Raw genomic sequence first — 10,733 nt, forward strand, 5'->3', positions numbered from 1 at the left:
CCCCGGCGCCTCTCCCCGCCCCCGCGGGCCCGGCATCCTCCGCGGGGCAAGATGGCCGCGACAGGGACGGCGCCGGGGCTGACGGGGCGCTAAACCGTACGCCCCGCGGCCTTTCCCGAGGGCCGTGCGGGTCCGAAGAAGTGAGCTCACAGCCCAGTCCAACAAATGCGTGTTGGCCTTTCTTGCCGTCGCCATGGGGACGTCCCAGTAATGCCTTTGCCCTGATAGGCAGTCCCAGCATTCCGCAGCCCTGACCCGGAACCTTCCGGAGGGCTGCAGCGTAAGCGCTCCGACCGAGGCACGAGGCCAGTCGAGCAAGTCCCTCTGTCCCGACAGGCGCGACCCTGAGCGCTCCATGCCTGTGGGCGGAGGGAGGGGTGGCCTCCCCCAGGGCAGCCACCTCTGTTGGTTGCTCTGCGCTTTCACTTTAAAGCTCTGGTGAGGAGAGGCTGAGGGCTGGGGAAAAGAGGGGGCGGGAGGATCGGGTCGTCCCCGCCCCTGGGGGGTGCGGTGGGGCAGGGAGTGAGTGAGCCTGCACCGCGGAGTGGGGAGCTCCCTGTTTTCTGGCTTCTGATTTGTGCCTCCCCACCCCCCACCCTTCTCCCTCGGGCTGCAGCCAAGCCGAGGCTCCTGTGCGGGCGGAGAAGCTGTCAGGTGGGTGATGGTGTGGTAACCCGACACCCCGTAGTGTTTTCTTTTGACGTCCTCCCATTTACCCGGAGCACAGGTGGGAAAGGGGGGCGCCACGTGGCAGGAGGGCGTTCAGCTGTGCTGGGAAGTTGGATGGGCTGCACCTTCGGGAGAAATATTTTCTGAATGAGGTCTGGGGCTGGCATTTCTCTCCCTTTTTAGTGAGCACCTCAAATTTGCCGTGCTGGCTGGTGGAAGAGTTTGTGGTGGCAGAAGAATGTGCTCCGTGTTCTAATTTTCAGGCTGTGAGTATTCTGTCTCCCGTTTTTGTTACATGTACTCAGTTTAAGTGTGCCGTTGCATCGTCTTTTTGTATTTTTCCTTGCAGTCTCAGTGTATGTTCACATCTGAACTTGTTTTTCTCCTGAAAATGTCCCCTTTACTAAGTTAATGGTAATATTTGGCTAATAATCATGTTCATTTTTTAAAAAAAATATCTTATTTTTAGGGGCGTCTGGGTGGCTCAGTCAGTTGAGCCTCCTTGACTTCACTTGGGTGGTGATCTCAGGGTCGTGTCCCTTATTGTGTGGCTCTGGACTCATGCTTGACATTCTCTCTCTCTGCCACTCCCCTGGCTCGTGTGCCCTTACTCTCTCTAAATCTTTAAAGATTTTTAAAAAATCTGTAATTATTACAAATGGGTTTTTTGTCGTTTTTAGATTTTATTTGCATGAGAGCTTTCACACAATGGGGGGGAGGAGGGCGCTGGGCAAAGGGAGAGGGAGAAGTAGTCTCCCCAGCCAGCAAGGAACCCAAGTGGGGCTCAATCCCAGGACCCTGGAATCCTGACCTGCACCGAAGGCAGATGCCCAACCGACTGAGCCACCCGGTTGCCCCTAAAGATTTTAAGTAAGCTCTACACCAATGTGGGGCTGGAGCTCATAACCATGAGATCAAGAGTCATGTGCGGACTGAGCCAGCCAGGCACCCCAGTCATGATCATTTTTAATCCAGTAGGCTCTGGAACCTGTCTCTCTTAGACTATTGCCTCTGAAGTGTTCTTTCCAGTATGTTTATTATCAGGCAACCAATACATCCAACCTCTCCATTAGAACTCTTTGTTGGTTCTCTGTTGCCCATCAGCTCTGAGCCATAGCAATTAGGCACTCGCCCCTTCTGAATGGCAGTCTTTCTGCTTTTGCTGCCCTTTCCTGATATGTGCTTTGGTCTTTTTCTCCTGACAGAAAACCACCCCTGAGTGTGGTTCCACAGGGTATGTGGAGAAAATCACATGCAGCTCATCGAAGACGAATGAATTCAAAAGGTAAGTGTTGTTTCTCATCTTGAAACCTCCTAGATCACCTCTTTTGTTCTTGTGATTTTAGGCAGACTAATAGCCCCGCATCTTTCTCTCTGTCTGGAGGTAGCGTGGCATATTGGAAGAGGGGGGAACCAAAGTATTTGAACCCAACTTCCAGCTCTACTTCTTAGCACTGTATCATTGGTCTTATTTTCTCATTAGTAGAATTGGTTAATACCAGCTCTGTTTACCTCATTAGAAAATAAGCTGAATGATATATTTGAGTGGGATTTGTGTAGGGTAAACCTGTTAGAAGGCTGACTGTGGCTTCCTTTTTTCCCCTCAGATGTATCTTGGTTAGGCTTCACTAGAAGGGAGATTGGAGGGAGAGGTGGTCCAGCCTTCCTTGGGAATAACTGTTTCTTCCTACTCTTAGCTGCCGCTCAGCTCTGATGGAACAACACTTATTCTGGAAATTCGAAGGGGCCATCGTGGGTGTGGCCTTGGTCTTCGCTTGCCTTGTCATCATTCGTCAGCGACAGCTGGACAGAAAAGCTCTGGAAAAGGTCCGGAAGCAAATCGAATCCATATAGCTACCTTCCCCTCTTCGATAGGGGTCTTAGGGATTGTACCTCAGACACAGACAGTAGGATGAACGGACGTGTGCCCTTCGTTCTTGAGAACTTGTGGTGGCACCTCCTTCTCTGTGTCTTGTGTAGATCATTAATAAGCAAAATATAGAATTTTCTTCTCTATTATAATTTGGTTTGGGACAGGAAGTCCTGGTGGCAGAAATGGGATAGGAACTTTAGACCCCAGTTTACCAACTACCTATCTTCCCCTTCTTCTGGTACTTACTTAAAATTTTCAGGATATAATTTCAGCAAAAAAGTTTATTTCTCAATAAACCAAAACCTCTGTTTTCCCCCAACCCTAACCCCAAAGAAAAAATAAAATTGCAGATGTATAACAAAAGTGCCTGAAATGCCTCCTCATGTAGCCTGGGCCTCAGGGTACAGACACTTAGGGTATCCTGAAATGATTCAAACCCCTGAGGCCAAAGAACTCTGAATGGTAATCCCAGGGGGGAACCAGAGCCATGGGGGATCCTGGATTCCTTATTGCAGTTGGGAAGTGGGCTGCAAAATGTTCCAGCTCACATCTCATCTGCATGCAGGACCGTTCTGATATGCCCACTGGAACCTGTCTTGCCTCCCATCTTCTCAAGCAGGGTCCTTGTTGAACCATTTACATCCTTGGCCCTAAGTGGCCCCTCTAATCTGGACTCTACCACTGTGGTCTCCAAATTTTCTGTCATGTCCTTGTGAGTCAGGATATTTCTGGAAATCACTGTGGGGTGAAAGAGAAAGAGCAGTAATAGGGTGCTCCCTTGGGTGGGGCATCCTAGACAGGACAGGACCTCCCTCCCACCTCTTGACTACCCCGAGAAACAGAGCCCCACGCTGCCCCTGCCTCACCTCCATGAGGCTGGTGATCCTCAGTCCCAGCTTCCCGGAGACCCTGCAAGGGGCTGACACTGGGCAGGATGATGAGAGCCAGAGAAAAAAGAAGGATCTAGAGAAAGCAAAAGGACACTTGCGCTGTGGGGACGCTAAAGGAGGGGACCCAAGGACAGCATGAACAGAGGGCAGTTGGAGTCATCAGGGATGGGAAGGTGGGTATGGTTGGGAGTGGGGGGGATGGGAAGGAGATAGTACCAGAACACAAGTGCTGGTCTGGGCAGCTTTGTTGGAGGTTTGGGCAATGAGCCTCTGCAGCTGGCGGAGCTGAGTTACCAGGGAGCTAAGGAAGGAGGGATGAAGAGTCAGCTCTCCTGGGAGCCGGGGCCCAGGAATGGTGCCCGTGTGTGCCACACGCCTTTCCCCCAAGGTGCACACTATGCTTTCACTTACATATTGTGTTTCTCCAGCTCCTGGACTTTTTTCTGTAGTTCCTGGTTCTCTGCAGAACAGGCAGCCGCCCTAGGGAGTGTGGAAAGGCAGGACAGTCTGCAATCAGGTGGTCCCTGACCTTGCCTGCCTTGGTAAGGAAGGAGGCCCAGACATGGCCCACAGGGGGCCGGACATGTAACTCCAGACATACCTAGTCTCTAGCCCGTCGATGTACTCTTTCTTCCGTCGCCGACTGTCCTGAGCTGACTGCTTGTTACGGATCTTCCTCCTGACCTTCTTGAGGGCCCTCTCTTCTGCCTGGGGCCAGGGTGTGTCAGTCCTGGGCCCTTAACCTCCCTCAACTCCCCACTTGCCCCTGTAATCCTGGCTTTTCAGAGGCCATGATGGGGCCACTGGGTTGGGGTTGAGACGCCCTTTGGGGAAGCATGTTACCTTGGTGAGCGGCAGATGAGTGGGCAGAGAAACCCCTTCCTGTCCCAGCAGACGCTTCTCTTCCTCTGTCAGGAACAAGGTTTGACAGGGCAGCTGGTGGAGAACAGAGAAGATAGATGAGAGATCAGAGGGGAAGAGGGTCTTCCCTTTCCTATCACCCAAGGTCACTCCCCCTGCATGCCTTCTGGGGAGAGTTTCCCGTTTGCACTAAGGAGTAAGTAACCATGAAATGAAGTGAGGGAAGAGACCTTCATTCAGACAGGCTCTGGACCAAGCCAAAGGGGCCCCCTGGGGCTGGGAAGGGAGAGGAGGGCTTGCGTTACATCCTTTGCCCCCAGACTTAGGACCTTGGCACTCTGAGCAAACTAGGGAGGGCTTGTTCTGGTCCACACCTCCCCAAACCTTAAGAGTATTTGAAGACAGGGAGGAACTCACTAAGGCAGGGTTTACTTAATCTCACAGCGAGCAAATGATTCACTTTTACCCGTTAACTTCCATTTGGCAGAGCGCCTTGTCTCATCAGGGTCACCCTCAGGGAGCTCCCTGGGGGCAGTGACCCATTTTCCCTCAGGGTCTGAGCCCCATTTTCAAGACCGAAGCTCTGTCTCCTCTCAAAGAACTCCCAAGGGCCACCAGACTCAGCGGCTTCTCGTAACACAGTATGTGGGGCAGGTAGATGACATCTGGTGAACCTGAGCCTGTCCACTGAGTGAACCTGCCTTTCTGATGCTCCTTTTTGAAATGCTTATGCTTCACTTTGACTTCAGAGGAATTTGTTTCTGCTGTTCGTTCCTGATGGTCTTTGGCTGTTAGCCAAACCATTTCTTGTCTTCTTGCCTTTTCCTGATGATCCCTTCTTGCTGCCCTGAAGCCACAAACTCCCCAGTGTTTTGATGCGAACGCAAGCCTAGACGCATTGGACTTCTTAAGGTCCCTTGATTCTGAGCTGCTTGGCTTGGACTCGGGTCCCAACTTCAACTGGCAGGAAGGCTAGAACCTCTTCTCTATGTTTTGCACACAAGCAGATCTTTCCAGTGACTGTTGGTCAACAATGACCTGAGCAAGACCCTCTTCTCACCCCCGCCCCTGCCCGCAGAAAGCAGTCCAGCCTTCCGAAAGCACCCAAGGTGTTACCCCCTGGGCGGTGGGCACAGCTGCACAGTTGTCCCAGTGGAAACAGGTGCAGTTGCTTCTCCTACACCCTGTGCCTCCTAACAGGATGGATTCCCAGGCAGCCCATCCCACTCCATATCCTGACCCGTGGCTGAGTAAACTGCACACAAGTTCTGGGCTTACTCCCAGGCTGTCCCCAGATTCCCTCACCCCACCTTCTCCTTAATTGAGTCATCACCACCTTACCTCTAAAGGCTTCTGTCTCGTCCTTTCCTGCTCTTAAAGTTGCTCATGCCTCTCTGATCTTCAGGCCCCCCAAAATTGGGGCAAAGAGTTTAGCATCAGTTTCCCCCTCCCTCAACCCCTTTCCCCATTTATGTGGGTACATATCTCTGTATCCAGGAGTACTGGATCTGGCTGACTGAAGACTCACTAGGGTTGCAGGAGGCACTGGGTTTACAGTGCCCTCTCTGGGCAGGGTGTGAGCGTGAGCAAGGGGCAGCTCGTGGACCGTGCAGGCATCAGGCACCATAAGTCGTGGGCTCCGCTGATCTGAGGGAGACACAGGTGGCTAGGAGAAAGGAGATGAAGGGTATACCCTAATGGCAGCAGGGCCTGGGGAGAGGCACAGGTTGGGGAAACCCCTTAGTCCCAGGACCAGGGCTGGACCTGAAAGGCCATTGTCCCCTTCCCACAAAGAACACTGACCTAGCTGGAGAGAGACGAGCCCTACGGCTGGCCCAGCTTCCCCTTGCACCCTCTCCAGGCCCCCTGCCTCATAGACAACCTCATAGAGAGCAGGGGAACTGGGTGCTTTGGGGGCAGAAGGACTGTCTGGATGGCCAGGGTCCTCGGAGATCCCGCTGTCACTGCCAGGAGATGCTTCGGAGCAGTACACCTCATTGGGATCAATGAGAAGCTTCAGGAAATCTTCAGGCTCACTCTCTCGAAGGCCCTACAGCACGAGAGAGCATGTATGTGTACAGAGAGGAGTTCTGGAGAGCTACCTGACATCAGACCCAGATCCGTCCCGCCTCAACTTCAGTCCCTGTGTCCTTGGACATGGGAGTAGTTACAACTCCTGTCCCTCTTAGGGCCTTGGTGTCCAGATGTCTCTCCTCACAGCTGTGTCGGTCCACCCCCACCTGCGTTCCTCACTCACACAGCCACGGCTCCCGCTGGGCCCCCAGCCTCGAAGCCCCTGTTCTTGGAGCTTAGTCCCTGGGACCTCTGGAGGGGGGCAGTGCAGTCCCAGCTCCAGGAAGGCTCCTGTGGAGACCTCTTCTGGGGGCTCCAGCCACACATCCAGCAGGTCGGGGGTTCGGAAGTCCATTCTGCGGGAAGAGTTGGGGGAGGGTGAGAGCACCCTCCCCACACAGCTGCTGGGTTCCCCCTTCCTCACCTGCCACCCGAGGGTCTCCCATCACTCTCCTTCCTCACCTGCCACCCGGCAATCTCGCCTCCGGCCTTATCTCTGCTTCAGACGAACGGGCCCACCGCCGCCTTGCCCGTTCCGAAGAGCACAGGCCTGCCAAGCCGGCCCAGCCCGCGGGCCGCCGGGAACACCGCCGCCCCTCTTCCCTCCAGGATCTCGCATCCTGGACCGGCCCAGCCAAGCCCCACCCCCAGCCTGACGCCGGGAGTGCAAAGTGGGTTGCCCCTGGCCGGGAGCCACGGCGGGGGCCTGCACCTGAGAGCTGGGGGTTGGGAGCCTAGGCGTCCGCAAACCGGACTTCAGGAAGGCACAGGCAGCCTCGCCCTCTCTGCCTCAGTTTCTCCCAGCGACAGCAAATCTTCCTGAGAGTTTGGGGGTTCTTCAGGGAAGGACAGCGATGGCTGTGACCGGAGCACACGAAGTGCCTGTTTTCCTGCCGTCACTTGTGTCAGACGAGCGCACGACAGGCTGGAAAACAAAACCGGAAAACGGTGACCCGACCGCCCGAGAGTCGCGGAGGCATCCCCTTCCGAGTCGCGGACGCATCCCCTCCCCAGCTCCGAGGCTCTTTCCACTCTTGGGTCTGATTGGACGCAAGAGGTTTGAGGGGCAGGACATGGAGCCAATGGGAGTGCCGACTCGAGGCAGGCTACGCGCTGACAGGTCGGGGGGCTGCCGAGGGGGGCGGGGTACCGCGATGGCCCGCTGGGGAGGACTCCGAGGCCCCAGGGCTGCGACGCCGGGGGCAGGTGCGGGGAAGCTGGCGAGTTCCGAGGTCGCGGGGGCGGGAGGGGGGGAGCGTCCGCCTTTGCTTCCGCTGGCCGCGTGACTGCCAAGCCCTGGTTAGGACCCAAGCGAGGGTGACTAACCTGTTGGCTCAGCTGGAGCTTTGAGCACGGACGCTCGCGCCCATCTGCATCTGCGCGTTGGGTGCTGTGTCCATGTTCACGGGACTCCGGCAACTGGCGGGGTGGGGACGAGGAGCTGGGAAACTGAAAGGTTAAAAAGGCATTGGGGTTTGATGTGGGAATTTGTCTTATTATTTGGGTGTAATTACCAACAGTAGTATGTGTCCTGCATTTATATAGCTCACAAAATGTTTTCATAAGCATTGTTCTCGCATTTAATCCCTGAAGTAGACAGGGCAGGTAATATTTTACTAACTTCACAGATGAAGAGGCAGAGATCCGTGATTAGAATATAGTGATACCAAAACTCAGGATTGTTGGCCTTGGGCTAGTACTGATGGACCAGGAATTCATTTCAAATATAGTTATGGAGCTACCCTCGGTGAATAAAGCAGGAAAGTTTGGGGTGTGGATCCGGAATTCAAACTGGTATTCTCCTGAAAATTGCACGTTCTGAGGGTAAAGACAGCAACAGGATTTAATATTTATTGAAGAACTATTAGATGGTCAGGCATTTTCACATTACTCATATAATTCTCGTAGCAAGTCGTAGCTGGAAGAGAGAAGTAACTTTCTCAAGGTTACGCTGTAAGTAGAACCGAGGTTTGGATGCCTGAGCCTACATTCTTTGCACTGCTATGCTAAGCTATCTTGCTGGGGCTTTCTTGAATTTCCTGCTCATCTTCCTGCATCTTCCTGCATTCAAAGCAGGCTTCCCAGAGTGATGTAGAGCTCTAAGGAAAGCAGAGCTGTCCTTGCCTTGATCTTTCCTAGACCAAGAAAGATTTCAAAGGGCTTCCTGCAGGTTGCATGTGCAGAGATGATTACGAGGAAAATATAATCAGCTTCCACTAATTAGAACTGAAAGGAACCTCTGACATCATCTTCTAGTCTGACTTCCCTCTTTCACCTGCTGATATTATCAAGTTCCTGAGAGGGAAAATGACTTGCTTAAGATCACACATCGAATTAAGGTAGAGGGATGCCTGGCTGGCTCAGCCAGTGTGGAACATGCAACTTTTGATCTCAGGGTTGTGAGTTCAAGCCCCACGTTTGGCATAGACCTTACTTTAAGAAAAAAATTTTAAAAATACATTAAAAAATTAATATAAAAAAACAAATTGGGGTGCCTGGGTGGCTCAGTTGGTTAAGCGTCTGAGTCTTGATTTCGGCTCAGGTCATGATCTCAGGGTCCTGGGATCGAGTCCCACATTGGGCTCTGCCCCCAGCAGGGAGACTGCTTCAGGATTCTCTCTCTCAATCTGCCTCTCTCTCTGCTCACTCTCTTTCTCAAATAAATAAAATCTTAAAAAAAAAATTAAGGTAGAGCTGGGACAAGTACCCAGGTATCCTGTCTCCCAGTCCATGATTCCTTGTTAACGTTACTAATGACCAATAATCTTAAGGGGCGCCTCGGTGACACAGTTGGTTAGGCATCCAACTCTTGGTTTCCGCTCAGGTCATGATCTCCAGGTCTTGGGATCAAGCCCTGTGTCAGGCTTTGTGTTCAGTGTAGACTCTGAGATTCTCTCTCCCTTTCCTTCTGCCCCTCCCACTCATGCTGTCTCTGTCTCTAAAATAAATAAATAAATCTTTAAAAAATAATAATAATCTTGAAAGCATAATTTACCACAAACTGCGGCATGCACAACATTCTCTCAAATAATTTGGAGTTTCCTCTTTTTAAAAATTAAAAAATTTTTTAAAGATTTTATTTATTTATTTAACAGAGAGAGAAACAGCCGGCGAGAGAGGGAACACAAGCAGGGGGAGTGGGAGAGGAAGAAGCAGGCTTCCCAGCAGAGCAGGGAGCCCAACGTGGGCTCAATCCCAGGACCCTGGGATCATGCCCTGAGCCGAAGGCAGATGCTTAATGCCTGAGCCACCCAGGCACCCCTAAATTTTTATTTATTTATTCGAGAGAGCACGCACACAGGCAAGCCTGGGGGAGGGGCAAAGGGAGAGGGAGAAGCAGGCTCCCAGGACCCTGGGATCATGACCTGAGCTGAAGGCAGATGCTTAACTGACTGAGTTACCCAAGTGCCCCGGAGTTTCCTCTTAACAGTAATTTTTACCTTTAAGAGCCTGGAACAGCAACGACAATTTTTTTTCTTTTCCGCAATAATAATTATTAAATGATGGTACAGTACTATCCCATTTCACTTAACATCCTGATCTTAAAGTCCTATCTGATTCCTTTCTCCTGGGCTCTCTCCCTCAAAAAGTCCTCACATTCCCTTTTTTCTCAAGGAAGTTGCTGGCCTCCATTTCCAGAGCCTCAGAGACATTACTCCCACGTCTTCTTGAGACAATGAGGTCTTTTCGCCTTTGCAAAGACTGGAATGGGCCCCCTTCTTCATATCCTCTTTTACATCCTACCCTCCCATGAGGTTAGAGGAAGATTCTGATAGCACAGGGAATGTGGGTCAAAAGGATCCGGGCTAAGGAAACAATGAGGGTCCTGAGTTGAAAATACTTTGGTGTAATCTGGGAACAGAAAACAGAAGGGAGGCCGGCAGGCTTGGGGGAGAGGAGTCGCAGAGTTCAAGGTGAGTTTGGAGAGAACCTGGTTAGTGCCCTGAGGCCCAGCAGCTCTTCACTGGGCAGGGTTCGCGCCACCCCTCGGCTGGGTCCCACCAGGTCCTGGCACGCTCTCAGAGAAGACGGAAGGCTGCGCTGAAGTGCGCTCAGGCCACTGGTAGTCAAGAAGGGATTATTTTCAAGAAATGCCCTCTCTTTGCCATTTGCCTTTTCCAATTCTGCCTTGTCTTTCTCCCTTTGCTGTGGGTGCTGGAGAGGGAAGTCCAGCAAGGAAGTCAGTCCTAAGAAGAGAATGTTTTCCCTCTGGCGCCAAGGTGCGCAGAAGGGGTCCAAGAGAAAGCTGAGAAGACGCTACCCAAAACCAGGAAGAACACCTCAGCGGCGCGGAGCGGAAGACTTGGGAATACGGGGTGGGCCCGGGCTCCCGCCTCGCCCGCGGCGTTCTAGCTTCCGGCCAGCCG

General features: G+C 52.6%; 2 protein-coding genes across 5 annotated transcripts; one reads left to right on the top strand and one right to left on the bottom strand.

Moving 5' to 3' along the window:
- The first annotated feature begins 5 nt into the window (after positions 1 to 5).
- On the top strand, positions 6 to 2,905 carry JTB (jumping translocation breakpoint). Its single transcript, XM_002922498.4, has 5 exons — positions 6 to 438; positions 617 to 654; positions 853 to 935; positions 1,875 to 1,954; positions 2,367 to 2,905. Exons 1-5 carry the CDS (start codon positions 356 to 358, stop codon positions 2,521 to 2,523), a joined length of 441 nt encoding a protein of 146 aa, XP_002922544.1. The 5' UTR covers positions 6 to 355; the 3' UTR covers positions 2,524 to 2,905.
- Positions 2,906 to 3,052: 147 nt separating this feature from the next.
- Positions 3,053 to 7,403, bottom strand: CREB3L4 (cAMP responsive element binding protein 3 like 4). Of its 4 annotated transcripts, none has more exons than XM_011229025.3 (10): positions 7,079 to 7,403; positions 6,551 to 6,722; positions 6,097 to 6,343; positions 5,822 to 5,940; positions 4,276 to 4,368; positions 4,034 to 4,140; positions 3,844 to 3,912; positions 3,649 to 3,733; positions 3,409 to 3,505; positions 3,053 to 3,280 (listed from the first exon to the last, which is right to left on the bottom strand). In XM_011229025.3, exons 2-10 carry the CDS (start codon positions 6,719 to 6,721, stop codon positions 3,087 to 3,089), a joined length of 1,182 nt encoding a protein of 393 aa, XP_011227327.1. In that variant the 5' UTR covers position 6,722; positions 7,079 to 7,403; the 3' UTR covers positions 3,053 to 3,086. The 4 variants fall into 4 exon arrangements, with proteins under 4 accessions (XP_011227327.1, XP_019658625.1, XP_019658624.1 ...); XM_019803066.2 differs by having other exon boundaries at positions 6,829 to 7,403; XM_019803065.2 differs by having other exon boundaries at positions 6,551 to 7,403.
- Between the last annotated feature and the right edge of the window lie 3,330 nt (positions 7,404 to 10,733).

The sequence above is a fragment of the Ailuropoda melanoleuca genome, chromosome 8 (assembly GCF_002007445.2).
Source record: "Ailuropoda melanoleuca isolate Jingjing chromosome 8, ASM200744v2, whole genome shotgun sequence".
NCBI lineage: Eukaryota > Metazoa > Chordata > Mammalia > Carnivora > Ursidae > Ailuropoda > Ailuropoda melanoleuca.

Coding starts and splice junctions, on each gene's coding strand:
- JTB (XM_002922498.4), top strand. CDS start 356: ATGCCTGTGGGCGGAGGGAGGGGTGGCCTCCCCCAGGGCAGCCACCTC. Junction 655..852: donor GCGGGCGGAGAAGCTGTCAG/GTGGGTGATGGT, acceptor CTCCCTTTTTAG/TGAGCACCTCAAATTTGCCG. Junction 936..1,874: donor CGTGTTCTAATTTTCAGGCT/GTGAGTATTCTG, acceptor TTCTCCTGACAG/AAAACCACCCCTGAGTGTGG.
- CREB3L4 (XM_011229025.3), bottom strand. CDS start 6,721: ATGGACTTCCGAACCCCCGACCTGCTGGATGTGTGGCTGGAGCCCCCA. Junction 4,369..5,821: donor CAGTGCCTCCTGCAACCCTA/GTGAGTCTTCAG, acceptor GTTCTCCACCAG/CTGCCCTGTCAAACCTTGTT. Junction 4,141..4,275: donor CTCATCTGCCGCTCACCAAG/GTAACATGCTTC, acceptor CCCTGGCCCCAG/GCAGAAGAGAGGGCCCTCAA.